At 69.8% G+C, this 14,080-nt stretch overlaps 2 protein-coding genes across 3 annotated transcripts; one reads left to right on the top strand and one right to left on the bottom strand.

The window, feature by feature from the left end:
* Positions 1-351: 351 nt before the first annotated feature.
* On the bottom strand, positions 352-4,704 carry CNGA4 (cyclic nucleotide gated channel subunit alpha 4). The gene is made up of 8 exons (XM_059840333.1): positions 4,697-4,704; positions 4,260-4,548; positions 3,678-4,030; positions 3,074-3,553; positions 2,888-2,994; positions 1,393-2,385; positions 904-1,325; positions 352-423 (listed from the first exon to the last, which is right to left on the bottom strand). Exons 1-8 carry the CDS (start codon positions 4,702-4,704, stop codon positions 352-354), a joined length of 2,724 nt encoding a protein of 907 aa, XP_059696316.1.
* A 76-nt stretch (positions 4,705-4,780) lies between these two features.
* Positions 4,781-14,079, top strand: FHIP1B (FHF complex subunit HOOK interacting protein 1B). Of its 2 annotated transcripts, none has more exons than XM_059840263.1 (14): positions 4,781-4,847; positions 5,202-5,243; positions 6,735-6,975; positions 7,052-7,300; positions 7,692-8,078; positions 9,455-9,613; positions 9,694-9,780; positions 9,907-10,074; positions 10,244-10,323; positions 10,501-10,673; positions 11,343-12,296; positions 12,366-12,544; positions 12,812-12,974; positions 13,502-14,079. In XM_059840263.1, exons 3-14 carry the CDS (start codon positions 6,838-6,840, stop codon positions 13,771-13,773), a joined length of 3,009 nt encoding a protein of 1,002 aa, XP_059696246.1. In that variant the 5' UTR covers positions 4,781-4,847; positions 5,202-5,243; positions 6,735-6,837; the 3' UTR covers positions 13,774-14,079. The 2 variants fall into 2 exon arrangements, with proteins under 2 accessions (XP_059696246.1, XP_059696247.1); XM_059840264.1 differs by having other exon boundaries at positions 4,786-4,847; positions 9,503-9,613.
* The last annotated feature ends 1 nt before the right edge of the window (position 14,080 follows it).

Genomic DNA, 14,080 nt, shown 5'->3' with positions numbered 1-14,080 from the left:
CGGGGCGGTGGGGGATGGGCGGGGCCACGGAGAGCACCGGGAGCGGGACTCGGGGAGTATCGGGCTGCAGCCGGAGTCCCGGGCGGGTCGGGCAGCTTGGGGGGGCTCGCTGGGAGCGCTCTTGAGGCACCGGGCGACGGCCGCCACCGCGGTGTCTGTCACCGCGTCCCTTCGGCTGCCCCGGGACGGTCCGGCGGGGCCGGGGGTTCCGAGCTGCTCACGGCTCCGAAACTCCGTGAGCCTGACCCGTCCCCATCCCGGCTCCTTCCTCTCCCGCTCCCGCAGCAGCAGCTGTCGGTGTCACCCGTCGCTGCTGTGTCCCCCTCCAGGTCACCCCTCAGCACCGCCGAACTAGTCCCGCGGCACCCCCACCCCTCGTGGGACCCCCTGAGCCCCGGGGGCATCATGTGCCCCTCTGGATCTCTGTGAGCAGGAGGGAGCCGGTGCCCTGGGCAGAGCCTGTGCCCTGAGGGGACCCTCTGCCATGGGAGTACCATGTGCCTTGAGGGGAGCCTGTGCCCCCCTGGGGCCATCCATGCCGCGAGGACCTCGTGCCCCAATGTGACCCCGTGCCCGGAGGGGGCCCTGCACTGTGGGGGTATCGTGTGCTTTGGGAACACCTGGCATGTCACTGGGGCCCTGTGCTCGATGGGGACTGTGTGCCCTGTGGGGACCTTGTGCCTTGGAGGGGCCCTGCACCCCAGTGGGACCCCGTCCTCCTGCAGAGCCTGGTTCCCGGGCAGGACCCTGTGCCCTGGGGGGACCATGTGCTCTGAGGACAGCCTGTGCCTTGGTTGAACGCTGCACTCTGGGGGTGCCCTGTCCCCCGTTAGGACCCTGCGGGCTGGCAGGCTGCTGCGGTGAGGTCGTTCCTGCTGCCCCGTCTGCTCCGTCTGCCCGCACCGCTCTGTCCCGCACTGCCCCATCTGCCCGCACGGCTCCGTCCCGCGCGGCTCTGTCCCGCACCGCTCTGTCCCGGAGCTGCAGCCGTCCCTCGAGGCGCCGGACGCGCAGGGCCATGCGCAGGGCACTGGCCTCCAGCTGTGCCAGCAGCCGGGCTGCCCGCGTCTGGAGCCCCTCCAGGGCCGCCTCCAGCCCCCGCAGCCGCCGCTCCGCCTCGGCCTCGGCCGCCAGCGCCGCCGCCTCGGCTCCGGTGTCCAGCTGGCCCATGCGCAGCAGCAGCTCCCGGCCCTTGGCCTCCATGGCAGCGCGGGCACTGGGGAACTCGGCCAGCACCTCCGCCAGGTCCTCCTTGCCCAGGCAGAACAGGTCCGAGTAGCCGATGCTCAGGATGTTGGCCGTGCGCCGGTTCCCTGCCATGTTGCCTGTGGGACAGGGGGCCGTGAGCCCGAGGGGCCACGGGGCGGTACCGGGGCGCGGTGTAGAGCTCACCCTTGATGTTGATGAGGCTGATCTCCCCGAAGTAGAGCCCCTCGCCCAGCACGGCCAGCCGCGTGACGCCGTCCTCGGCCACCACGGCCAGGCGGCCCTCGCGGATGAAGTACATCTCGCGGCCCACGTCCCCGCGCCGGCACACGAACTCGCCGGGCCCGAAGACCTGCGGCCGCAGGCGCAGCACCAGCTGCCGCAGCACGCCGTGCTCCCAGCTGCGGAACAGCCCCACGCGCCGCAGGGCCGCCAGGTGCACGCTGGCCGCCACCTCGGCGCGCAGCCCCCGCGGCAGGTGCTGCAGCACCCGCCACTCGGCCGGCAGCTTGCGCTGCGCCCGCAGGTGCTGGTGCCAGCGCACCACGCGCCCCGCCAGCCGCTCGCCCGCGCCCCGCGCCCGCAGGTACCGCCGCACCGGCCCCGCCTCGGGGTAGAAGGCGCTGGCGGCGGAGCTGAGGTTGACGATGACGGTGCTGATGCTGCCGGTGATGGTGGCGAAACCCAGCACGGCCAGGAGGAAGCCGGCGGTGAGGAAGAGGAGCTCCTCCTCGCGCCGCGGTGCCGGCGTGTCGCCCACCATGGCCAGGACCAGCGTGGAGATGTAGAAGCTGTGCAGGTAGCGGCGCAGCAGCCGGCTGAAGCTGGGACAGACCCAGGGGTCGGTGCCCAGCCCCAGGCGTGCCGACAGTGCGAAGTACAGGCAGGCGTGCCAGTGGATGCCCAGCAGCAGGTACAGCATCAGCTTGGCCATGCGGAAGGCGTTGGGCCATCCCGTGCGCGTCTCGCACCGGTCGAAGGCCTCGAAGAGCCGTGGCACGCGTAGGCAGCGGTTGGCACGTGCCGCTGGCACCCCTGGGACCCTCGGGACCCCCGGGAGCAGGCAGAGCAGCTCGGAGGGCAGCACGGCCACCACGTCCCAGGGGAAGGTCCAGGAGGCCAGATAGCGCCGCCGCGTCCGCCTGGCGTCCCGCACCAGGATCCCGTCCTCCAGGAAACCTGTGTGGGCATCCAGGGCAGCCGAGGCACCCCGGGGCACCCAGCCCTGCAGGGGGTGCTCCCCGCGATGGCAGAGGGCTCTCAGTGGGGACCACGCCGGGGCCCAGCCTGGGACACAGGGAGGCGCAGGAGCCCTGTATGGGAGCCCTGGGGGAGGGCACTGGCGGCTCCCTGGGCTGCCAGGGCGCTGAGCGGCTGAGGGCTGGGTGTGAGACTCAAGACCACCCACCCGGCCACCCTCTGTGTGGGGCTGGGTGGGGGCTGTACGGAGTGGGAGTGCACGGGTGTGTGTGTGTACGTGTACACACCTGTGTGTCTGTGTGTGTGTATACACCTGTGTGTCTGTGTGTGAGTGTACACACCTGTGTGTGTCTGTCTATGTACCTGTGTCTCTGTGTCTGTGTACACACCTGCACGTGTGTGTCTGTGTGTGTGTACACACCTGTGTCTCTGTGTCTGTGTACACACCTGTACCTGTGTGTCTGTGTCTGTGTGTGCATACCTGTGTGGAGATGCACGGCCATGTCCAGCAGGTACAGTGCATCGCTGATCCCGTCCAGGGCCTGCCACAGCCCCGCGTGTGCCTCCTGCACCTCGGGGAAGCAGCACCTGGGGTACGAGTGGCATCGCTGGGATGGGGCCAGGACACCCCCACCCCCACCCCAACCCCAACCCCACTGCCTGGCACCTGAGGATGAGGACGACCCAGTTGTAAAGGATGGGCAGCACCATGAGGCTGATCCATCGGTAGTGCCAGTCCCCAGCGGGGTCCAGGCTCCAGCTCCAGGGGGTGGCAGTGCGTCTGGGGGCACAGAGGGACCGGGGGTCACTCCATCCCCATTTGGGATCTAGGGTCCCGTTCCGGGGGGTGGCAGTGCGTCTGGGGGCGCAGAGGGACCGGGGGTCGCTCTGTCCCCATTTGGGATCCAGGGTCCCGTTCCGGGGGGTGGCAGTGTGGCCGGGGGCGCAGAGGGACCAGGGGTCACTCTGTCCTCGTTTGGGATCCAGGGTCCCGTTCCGGGGGGTGGCAGTGTGGCCGGGGGCGCAGAGGGACCGGGGGTCGCTCTGTCCTCGTTTGGGATCCAGGGTCCCGTTCCGGGGGGTGGCAGTGTGGCCGGGGGCGCAGAGGGACCGGGGGTCGCTCTGTCCCCAGTTGGGATCCCTCTGCCTGCGCTCAGCCCGGCTGTCAGTGGCTCTATGGCTCAGACAGCCCTCCAGTACCTGTGGGACTGAGGGGGTCCCTGCGGCGCCCCTACCCCCAAGCCCGCAGGAGGCGGCCGTGCCCCGCTCACCCCGTGGCGTGTCCGGTGCCGGTGCCGGTGCCAGCCCGGGCTGCGGCCATGGCTCCAGAGGTGCTGCCGGGCTGGAGCCCGGCCCAGCGGCAGGACAGGACGGAGCCGAGGGTTCCAGTAGGATCCTTTTCAGCGGGGATTCTGTGCGTCCCGGTGGCCGGGGGTCCTGCCCACCTGAGCATCTGCCAGGTGTTGCCGCCTGCCCCGGTGCCAGGCGCGGCTCCTCCAGGGGACGCAGCCACGCGGCTCCTGCGACACCGATCGTGTCCTAGCAACGAGGGGTCCCCAGGGTACCCGCCGGCCCCTGTGACACCTGGGCGAAGGCAGCCACCGTGCCAGCTCCGCCGGGCACGCTGGGGCACGGAGCCGTGGCCAGGTGTGCAGGGCCCAGGTTAGCTACAGGGACAACAGCCGGTGCCAGGCAGCGCCCGGTGCAGGGGCGGCGGCGGCTCCCAGCACCTGGTACGGGGCTGCCTGGCACAGGGGTGCCCAGTACAAGGTTATCTGGTACAAGGGTGTCCCGGGCCAGGGAGGGCCCGTTTCTGGGGTGCCCGGGAGAGGGGTTCTGGGGGGTCCCGGTACCGGGGTGCTCGATTCCGAGGTGCTCAGTTCCAGGAAGTGCAGCGTGCAGGGCTTATCCCGTGCAGGGTTACTGAGGTATCCGGTTATCCGGTGCAGGGTTACCCGGTACTGGGGTGCGCAGTTACGGGGGTCCCAGTACAGGGGTGGCTGGGCCAGCGGGGTGCCCGGTTCTGAGTGATGCCCGCGCTGGGGCTCTCGGCGCCGGGAGTCCCAGCAGCTGGGTACCCGGTTGCTGCTGCCCGGCTCGGAGGGTTTCCCGGTTTCTGGGGATGCCCCGCTCCGGGGGATGCTCGTACAGGGTACCCGGTGCCGGGGTGTCCCGGTACCGCCTGTCCCTGATCCCCGTTCACGGTTCCCCGTTCCCACGCGCCCCGGCCCCGCCCCACTCACGGTCTAGCCAATGAGCGCTCGGGCTTTCCCGGAGAGGTCACGCCTACCGAGACATGTGGGCGTGTCCCGTGCCGCCGTGGGCGTGTCCCTGCCGCCGTGGGCGTGACCGTGCCGCCGTGGGCGTGGCCGCGCGCGCGGTGCGTCGGGCGCGGCGGGAAGATGGCGTCGGTGGCGCGGGGCCCGTGGCGGGGGCGGGCGGTGAGCGGCGGCGCCGGGCGGACCGGGAGCGGCCGGGGGGCGCCGGAGCACCGGCAATGGGGACACCGCGAGCGGGGACAGCGGGAGCGGGGCGTGCGGGGAGCGGGGCGGGCCTCGGGGTAGGTCCAGCTGCCCTTCTGCCGCGGTGCCGGTGTGCCCGGGCCGCCGCCCGCCCTTGGCCGCGCGGGGCCGGAGGGACCGGCACGGCCCGGGCGGTGTCGAGGGTGAGGGGGCGCGGCGGGGACGGGTCCGAGCGGGCCGCAGTGCCGAGGGGCAGGGGGCCGAGGCCCGCGGGGTCCCGGGGGGTCCCGGGGGTCCCGGCCCCGCGCCCGACGCCTCCTCTGCCCTCCCCAGGTGCGGCGCTGACGGGACGGGACCGCCGCGACCTTGACCCAGGTAGGCGGCCCAGCCCCGCGGCATTCAGGGGTCCCGGCTACGCGTGACCCCGGAGCCTGAGGGCGTCCCGGTGCCGGTGTCTCCACGGCTCCGGGATTGAGGATGCCCGAGTGAGCAGCACCTTCAGCGGGCTCGGGGACCACGGCCCCGGGCTGTGACAGCCCCTCGCCTCACCCGAACCACCGGCGCCTACCGGCGACCGCCCTGGCGACCCCTCGGTGACCCCCGCACGGTGCTTCGGTTCCCGGGTGCATCGGAGCGGCCGGCGCTCATCACCCACAACCTCCTGGCACTGGGTGCCATGCTCTGCCCATGGTGGCCGTGCCCTGGTGTCCCTGTCCCTGCCCTGGCGGCACCTGGTGTCTCTGTGCCCTCGGTGTCCCTGCCTGCAGTGTCCCTTTCCCTGGTCTGGTGGCACCTGATCACCCCCAGAGCTCTGGGTACTTGCTGCCTGGGAGGAGGGTGCTCCCTCACTGCAGCCTGTCCTGGTGGCACTGGGGTGACACTGGGGTGACTCTGGTGTGGTGCCACAGCCCTGTGCTCTGCCCCAGTGGCTGGGTCCTTTGGCATGTGACCCAGGTTGGGGTGAGGGGCACTGGTACCAGAGCTGGTGTTCCTGTCCCACCAGCGTGGCTCTGGCCGTGTGTCACACAGGTCCCTGCACAGGGACACCACACTGTGGCCTTTGCCTCCGTGTTCCTGCTGGGCCTCAGTGCTGGCACTGCCCTGGCATTCAGTGGCTCTAACTTTAGCAGCCACACGAGCGCTGGCTGTGGGTGGGACGGCCTGAGCTGGGTATAAATAGACCGGCCCTGCCCGTGCTGTGTCCCACTGCCCCAGCTTCAGCCACTTTCCCTTCCTGCCCCTGTGGTTTGGGGTGTCTTAATGGCTCTTTCACTTCCCCAAGCGCCATGCAAGGGCTGTGGCACTGGCTCTCAAAGCCACTGCCCTCCCCACGGGCTGGTGGGGGCCGGGGGGCCCCTGTGGTGTCTCTGTGGTGTCTCTCTGCCCCAGGCACAGCCGTGCTGTGGCTCTGGGCCGTGGTGCTCAGTCCCGTGCTGGTGCCTGCGGTGGCAGTGCTGGTGTGTGGCAGTGCTAGGGCACGGGGCACTATAAATATCCTGGCAGCGCTGTCGTGCTGCACCCGCCGTGGGTGCTGCTGAGCATGGGGGTGGGCAGCTGTCCCAGCTGTCCTGCTGTCCCTGTGGCTGCTGGGTGCGCCCCACACCCGTGCTGGGCCAGTTCCTGGTTTAAAGTCCAGTCCTGGGTGTGAGCAGGGCTGGGATCCAGAGTCCTCCAGCCACCACTGCTCCAGCACGCTTGCCCGGCCCGGTTCCCACTGCTGTCTCTCCTGCCTGCCTTTCCTCTTGATTGCTTTCCTTTCCTCCTGACTTTCTTCCTTCCTGGCTTCCCTCCTCTCCCCCTTCTGCCTCCCTCCTGCTGCTGGCTGTGAGGTTGGGCTGGGCTCTCTGACGGCCCCTCTCCCTGCAGCCCGCTGGCAGCAGCATGGAGAGAGGACCCTGGCCCCCCACCCGCTCCGCTGTGCCCCCACGGTGGTGCCAAGCCGCGTCCAGCCCCGTGTGACCCCGTGCCCATGGAGAGGATGAGCTGGCTGAGCAAGCTGACCCCACGGGCAGGCGGGCAGCGAGCCCCCCGCAGCGCCAGCCTGCAGCCCCCCGTCACCGCCGACCCCGAGACCTGCCTCATGGTCTTCAAGAACCACTGGGCACAGGTGAGTGGGGCTGGGGGCAGCGAGGATCCCCCAACCCTGCAGCCCCCAGCCCCCACTGCCAGGCCCGCTCCCACAGGTGCTGCGGATCCTGGAGCGGCGCGGGAGCAAACCGGCCCCCGATGACCTCAGCGCAGTCCGCAACAACACCTACCAGATGATGAACCTGCTGGCTGAGGACCGGCCCTGGGGGGACGGCGACAAGGACAGGCCACAGGGGGACGGGGACATGGCCTGCGGGCCCATCCTGGAGTTTGTGGCTGCTGAGAACCTGCTGGAGCGGCTCCTGTGCTGGCATCTGCAGGGCGACTTCACCGAGGAGAGGAAGGTCTGAGTGAGGGGAGCAGTGGGGTCTGCTCTGGTGGGGGTTTCTGGGGAGGTCGGGACAGGCTGGATCTGAAAGGTGAAGGTGCTGGGTTGAGAGTCAGCCAGGCCAAGGGTAGGTCACTGTCCCATGGCAAGTTCAGGTTGGTTTGGGATCGAGACTACCCAAGCCATCCTAAAAGCTCTGTGGTGCTGGAGGAAATTCCTCATGGAAGGAATTCCCTCCAGCCCTGTCACAGATGGCCCAGGGCAGTGCTGGAATCCCCAGCCCTGGGGGGATTTCACAGCCACGTGGATGTGGCACCTGGGGACATGGTTGAGTGGGCTGGGTTGTGCTGGAGGAGCAGCAGGCCCGGGTGGTCTCTGTACCTTTGCCGCCGTGTGCTCGTGTGCAGGTGGAGCAGCTGAAGCTGTATGAGATGCTGATCAGCCAGGCGCGGCAGCCCCTGCTGCGGCACAAGCCGGTGCTGACGCCGCTGCTGCGCCTGCTGAGCGTGTGCGCCGAGCCCGCCTCGGCCCCGCTGGAGAACAGCCTGGTGCTCCTGCTCAACCAGCTCTGCGTCTCCGTGGCGCGCGAGCCGGCCATCCTGGAGCTCTTCTTCCACAGCCACACGGACCAGGGCCCCGCCAACCTCATCATCTTCTCGCTCCTCATCCCCTTCATCCACCACGAGGGCGCACGGGGCCAGCAGGCACGGGATGCGCTGCTGCTCATCATGGCCATGTCAGCCAGCAACCGCGCCGTGGCCCAGTCCATCACCGACAACTCCTACTTCTGCCCGGTACGCATCCCCGGGGGCAGCGTTCCCCTCCCCGGGGGCAGCGTTCCCTTCCTTGGGGCAGCGTTCCCCTCCTTGGGGCAGCGTTCCCCTCCTTGGGGCAGCGTTCCCCTCCCTGGGGCAGCGTTCCCCTCCCCGGGGCAGCGTTCCCCTCCCCGGGGCAGCGTTCCCCTCCCCGGGGCAGCGTTCCCCTCCCCGGGGCAGCGTTCCCCTCCTTGGGGCAGCGTTCCCTTCCTTGGGGCAGTGTTCCCTTCCTTGGGGCAGCGTTCCCTTCCTTGGGGCAGCGTTCCCCTCCCCGGGGCAGCGTTCCCCTCCCCGGGGCAGCGTTCCCCTCCCCGGGGCAGCGTTCCCCTCCCCGGAGCAGCGTTCCCCTCCCCGGAGCAGCGTTCCCCTCCTTGGGGCAGCGTTCCCCTCCTTGGGGCAGCGTTCCCCTCCCCGGAGCAGCGTTCCCCTCCCCGGAGCAGCGTGCCCCTCCCCGGGGGCAGCGTTCCCCTCCTTGGGGCAACGTTCCCCTCCCCGGGGCAGCGTTCCCCTCCTCGGGGCAGCGTTCCCTTCCTCGGGGCAGCGTTCCCCTCCCTGGAGCAGCGTTCCCTTCCTCGGGGCAGCGTTCCCTTCCTCGGGGCAGCCGTTCCCCTCCTCGGGGCAGCGTTCCCCTCCTCGGGGCAGCGTTCCCTTCCTCGGGGCAGCGTTCCCCTCTCCAGAGCAGCGTTCCCTTCCTTGGGGCAGCGTTCCCCTCCCCGGGGCAGCGTTCCCCTCCCCGGGGCAGCGTTCCCCTCCCCGGGGCAGCGTTCCCCTCCCCAGGGTGATGTCCCCTCCCCGGGATGGTGCTGGGACCCTGCACTGCTGGCACAGAGTTGGGCCAGCTGGGGCAAGAGCCAGACAGACCTAGAGGGAGAAGTCTTGCCCTGCCTTGGGGATGGTGGGGGGCAGGGCTGGGGATTGGGGGGGGTCTTGGAAATGATGGAAGCTGGGCAATGGAAAGGTTGCAAATGATGGAGAGCTTTGGGATAGAGGGCTTGGAGATCTGGGGTTGATGGAAGGTCTGCATGTGATGGGGGACTTGGAGGTGACAGAGTAGCCTGGAGATGATGGAGAGCTTGGGGATGAGGGGCCTGGGAACAGGGTGCTTACAGATGATGAGGGGACTTGGTGGTGATGGGAGGCTTTGAGATGGTGGAGGGCCCAGTGCTGGGCTGGGGATGAGGGGGCCACTCCCTGGAGTCAGTGGTGGATGCAGGGCTCAGCCCAGCTGCCCTGCCTGGAGCGCTGGCGTGGGGCAGGTCTGTGGGGCGCAGGTTCCTGGGTTTGGGGAAGGCTGGCTGGGTGCAGCAGCCGGAGGTGTGAGGGGCTGCGGGGCAGCCGAGTACATGTGTTCCCAGGTGCTGGCCACGGGCCTGAGCGCCCTGTACTCCTCCCTGCCCCGCAAGATCGAGGTGCGAGGAGACGACTGGCACTTCCTGCGGCGCGAGGACTGGATCGGCGTCTCCTCCCTCGTGCTCTTCATGAACTCGCTGGAGTTCTGCAATGCCGTCATCCAGGTGGGGCTGAGGGGCTGCGAGGAGCTGAGAGGGGCTCCCAGCCCCACAGGGGGCTGCCTGACCCCCCTGCGGCCCCTCAGGTCGCCCACCCGCTGGTGCAGAAGCAGTTGGTGGATTACGTCCACAACGGGTTCCTTGTGCCTGTCATGGGGCCGGCGCTGCACAAGGTGAGGGGCCCTGGCAGCAGGGGTGGGATGGGGGTCTCCTGCCTGTGCCACTGCCCACCGTGTGGGTGGGCAGGGCCCCATGGCACCCGTCCCCGCAGCTCCCAGCTGCACGTGCCCCTCCTGCAGACCTCGGTGGAGGAGATGATTGCGAGCACGGCGTACCTGGACCTGTTCCTGCGCAGCGTCAGTGAGACAGCGCTGCTGAAAACCTTCCTGCGCTTCGTGCTGCTGCACCGGCACGACAACACCACCATCCTGGACACGCTGGTGGGCCGCATCAACAGCAACTCCCGGGTGAGCCCCGTGCCCCCACAGCCCCCCAGCATCCCCGTCCTCATCTTTATCCCATCCCCAGTGTCCCTGTCCTTGTCCCGTCCCATTCCGTTCCCCTGTCCTGCCATGGATGGGTGGCACTGCCCACTGCCTGCTCTTCTGCCCCTCTGATGCCCTGCACTGTCCCCAGCTCTGCATGGTGTCCCTGAGCCTCTTCCGGACCCTGCTCAGCCTCAACTGTGAGGATGTGATGCTGCAGCTGGTGCTCAGGTGAGGGGGTGAGGTCACCTGCTGCTGGCCCACTCTGGGATGGGCCTGGGGAGTTGCTCCCAGGTGGGCATGTGAATGTGAGGCAGCCACATCATCTGCCCCACTGTGAAGGGGCTGGGGTCCTGTGGAGGGCCCCCATGTGTCCCCTGCAGCTGCCCTGTGCCACCCTGCCCACAGGTACCTGCTGCCCTGCAGCCACGTGATGCTGAGCCAGAAGCGGGCGGTGCGGGACCTGGACATCTACGGGAAGACAGCGGCCAAGTTCCTGTCCCTGATCCCACGCTGCTGCCAGCCCGAGAGCCCCCCGCCGCCCCGCGACCGGGATGAGGAGCCCCCCTCCCGGGCCAGGGGTACGCCACTGCGGCCCCTCAGGGACCCTCCACACCCTCCCCATGGCCCCTTGGACCCTGTCCTGACACTGAGCCCTCTCCCAGGATCCCTGCAGCCCCTCAGACTCCTTTCCTACCCTGGCTCAGCACTGAACTGTCCCATGCTATCCCTGTGGCCCTTAGACCCTGTCTCTCTCCTGGCTTGATGTGGGGCCCTCTCCTGGGGTCTCCATGGCCACTTGTAACCCACCCCTGCTCCAGCTTGTTATTGAGTCCCAGCTGCGCCATCCCTATGGCCCCCTCGTAGCCTGGCCCATGCTGTCCCATTGCTGAGCCCTGCCTTGCTGTTCCCTTGCACCCTGTCCCAGCTCAGCGCTGAGCCCCTGGTGCCATTCCTGTGGCAACTTGAACCCCATCCTCATCCCATCCTGGCACAGTCCCTCATGCCATGCCATACCCACATACCCGAGCCCTGACCTGGCACTAGGCTCCCCAGTGCCACCCCTGCAGCTGCTGGGACCTCGTTCCTCCGCCAGCTCAGTGCTGAGCCTTGTGCCACCATCCCCGCGGCACCTGGAATTACCCCAGCCCGGTGCTGACCCCCCCGGTGCTGATCCCCGCGGTGCTGACCCCCCCGGTGCTGATCCCCCCGGTGCTGATCCCCGCGGTGCTGCCCCGTGTCCCCTGCAGGCCACGGCAGCCCCGGCACAGACGCACCCCCGGCCCCGAAGCCCTCCACGCCGTCGCGCCTCTCCTTCTTCATGCGCCAGGCCAGCGCGGCCCCCGCCGAGGCTGCCACCCCCCGCTCCCCCGGGCCCCCCGCGGGCAGCCCCGCCCGGCCCGGCCCCCGGGACGAGGTGGCCGAGCTGGACAGGAACTACCTGGAGTACCTGCGGGACGCGCGGCACAGCATCGACCGCTGCGCCTGGGCCTGCCGCGTCTGGTCGGCGCCCTACGACGGCGAGGAGCCCCGCGCCCCCGGCCCCGCGGCCGACCCCGACAGCCCCCCGGGGCGGCCCCCGGGGCCCCCCACCCCACGGACTAAGAAGCGGGGGCTGCCCGAGGAGGGGGCGCGGGAGGCGCCGGGGGGGCCCCTCGGGGGTGATGAGCCCAGGGCGGGGGGGCCCGGCCCCGAGCCCCGCGAGGGGGGGACGCTGGTGAATGGGGCGCACGGGGCGGCCGAGCCGGGGCGGCCGGAGGGGGATGTGGTGGTGAAGAAGGTCCGCCGGAGCCCCCAGGGCGAGGGGGAGGGCGGCGGCGGGGCACCGAACGGGGCCGCTCGGGCGCAGCCGCCTGGCTGGGAGCCTCTGCCCTCAGTGGACTCGCTGCTGGAGGAGCTGCTGGCCCGCGTGCCCGCCGAGCCCCCAGGTGCCAGTGTCTCCATCGAGACCTTCACCGAGGAGCTGCGTGAGATTGAGGCCGAGATGCAGAACGGGGGCATCAGGGGGGCCCCGGCCACCCCCACGGACCCCCCTGAGCCGCCCTTGTCCCACGAGGAGGAGGAGGCCTTTGCCAGCTTTGCCGCGCTGCCCGAGGGGGATGCGGGCACTGGGCGGGCGCCGCCACGGCCCCCGGACCCCCTGGCGCAGGTGGTGGCCAGCCCGCCGCGGGCGGTGGGGCCGCCCCCCAGCCAGCCCTTCACAGGTGGGCCCGGGGGGACGGGAGGGGCCCCAGCTCCCTGCAGGGCCCTGCCTGACCCTCCCGTGTCCCCAGGCCCCTTCGTGTCGGTGCTGTTTGGGAAGCTGGAGAACATGCCCCACAACTCTCTGTATGTCAACTTCCTGCTGACGGGGCTGGTGGCCCAGCTGGCCTGCTACCCCCAGCCTCTGCTCCGCTCCTTCCTGCTCAACACCAACATGGTCTTCCAGCCCAGTGTCAAGTCCCTGCTCCAGGTATGGCCCCTGGGGAGCCCCTGCCCTCCTGGAGTCATGGGAACATGTTGGAAAGGTTTTTAACCCTTTCAACCTCAAAATTGCTGAGTTCGCCCTGTGCTGCCCAGCCCACCCCTGCCCCATGTCCCCCATGGTTGTAACCCTCTCTGGATCCCCTGTTACTGCAGAGACCCCCCCTTTCCTGTTGGGGTACCCTGTGCTCAAGGGAACACCCCATCTGATGGGGACCCCTGTTCCTGTGGGGACCCCCGTGCTGTGGTCCTGCAGGTGCTGGGCTCGGTGAAGAACAAGATCGAGAGCTTTGCAGCCACTCAAGAGGATTTCCCAGCGCTGCTCTTCAAGGCCAAGAAGTACCTGATTGCCCGGGGGCGTCTGGACTGGGCTGAGGGGCCCGGGGCTGTCCCTGCCCTGCGGCGCACGGACACCCTGGGTGAGGACAGGGCCCTGGGTGGGGGCTGGGGTCTGCCTGGGAGGCTGCGGGTTCTGCAGGCAGCTGGGACTGGCACGTGGGGCTGGGGGCTGCACGCTGTGTTGAACAAGGAGTTGGGGGCTGCCCTGTGTGTTTCCTGGGGTCTGCACAGTGTTTAGTGCAGAGGGTGGGGGCTGCACGGGCGGCTGGGGGCTGTGCAGCATTGTACAAGGGGCTGGCTCTGCATGGTGGGCTGGGGGTTGCTTTGGGAGTCTGGTGTCTGGCTGGGGTGTGGGGTCTATGCAGGGACTGGGGAGGGGGCCTGGGGGTTGTGTGTTGTGTGATAAGGAGGGTTGGAGATGGCGTGGGGGAGCTGAGGGCTGCACTTGCTGGGTGCCATCCCCTGCGTGTCCACAGCCATGAGCTGTCCCTGGGGTCTGGGCTGGGGGCTGCACTGGGGGTTGGGTGCCCAGGCTGGGGTGTGTGCTGGGGGCTGTGTGCCCCTGTGCCTCCCAGCCCATGTCCCTGACTCTCCTGCATGCCCCCAGCCCGCAGCCGGAAGCCGTCCCTGGGGGAGCTGCTGCTGCGCCATGCCAACAGCCCGACGCGGGCGCGGCACGCGGCGCAGCTGGCGCTGCAGGGGCTGCGGGACGGGGGGCTGCACCCCCTGGCCCCCCCGGCGCGGCACGGCGAGGCCCTGCGCGTGCGCAACGCCGTCTACTGCGCCGTCATCTTCAGCGAGTTCCTCAAGGAGCTGGCCGCCATCGCCCAGGCCCACGCCGTCACCTCCCCGTTCCTCACCGAGCCCCCCGAGGAGTGAGCCCCGCGCCCCCTTTTTAACCCGGACTCGGACCTTTTTAATTTATTGGGGCGGCGCCGGGCCGAGGCCGGGCTGCACTTTGGGCAGGAGCGGCCGGCCCCGCCGCCCCAGGGGGAGCAGGGCAGGACCCTGGGGCCCCCGGCTCGCAGGGCGGGGGGCGCGGGGCGGGCTGGCTCTGCCCCCTCGGCCCCGCCGGCCGCTCTCTATGCAAGCCCCAGGGCGCGGGGCTGGGGGGGCTGTGCATGGGGAGGGGATGTGTGTCTGTGCTGTGTAAACCCTTGGCAATAAAGGGTCTGATTGAGGGCAG

Source organism: Haemorhous mexicanus, chromosome 2 (genome assembly GCF_027477595.1).
Source record: "Haemorhous mexicanus isolate bHaeMex1 chromosome 2, bHaeMex1.pri, whole genome shotgun sequence".
Taxonomy (NCBI): Eukaryota; Metazoa; Chordata; class Aves; order Passeriformes; family Fringillidae; genus Haemorhous; species Haemorhous mexicanus.
Note: the sequence above shows the minus strand (reverse complement) of the source record. Positions and strands in the feature narration are given on the sequence as shown.

Bases quoted from the DNA above. Each gene is read 5' to 3' on its own strand.
- CNGA4 (XM_059840333.1), bottom strand. The intron at 4,031-4,259 runs GTACCGGGACCC...TCCGTGCCCCAG, and splicing joins CCTCGGAATCGAGCACCCCG to CGTGCCCGGCGGAGCTGGCA. The intron at 1,326-1,392 runs GTGAGCTCTACA...CCTGTCCCACAG, and splicing joins CAGCCTCATCAACATCAAGG to GCAACATGGCAGGGAACCGG.
- FHIP1B (XM_059840263.1), top strand. From the start codon at position 6,838: ATGGAGAGGATGAGCTGGCTGAGCAAGCTGACCCCACGGGCAGGCGGG. The intron at 9,614-9,693 runs GTGGGGCTGAGG...GCGGCCCCTCAG, and splicing joins TCTGCAATGCCGTCATCCAG to GTCGCCCACCCGCTGGTGCA. The intron at 12,545-12,811 runs GTATGGCCCCTG...GTGGTCCTGCAG, and splicing joins GTGTCAAGTCCCTGCTCCAG to GTGCTGGGCTCGGTGAAGAA.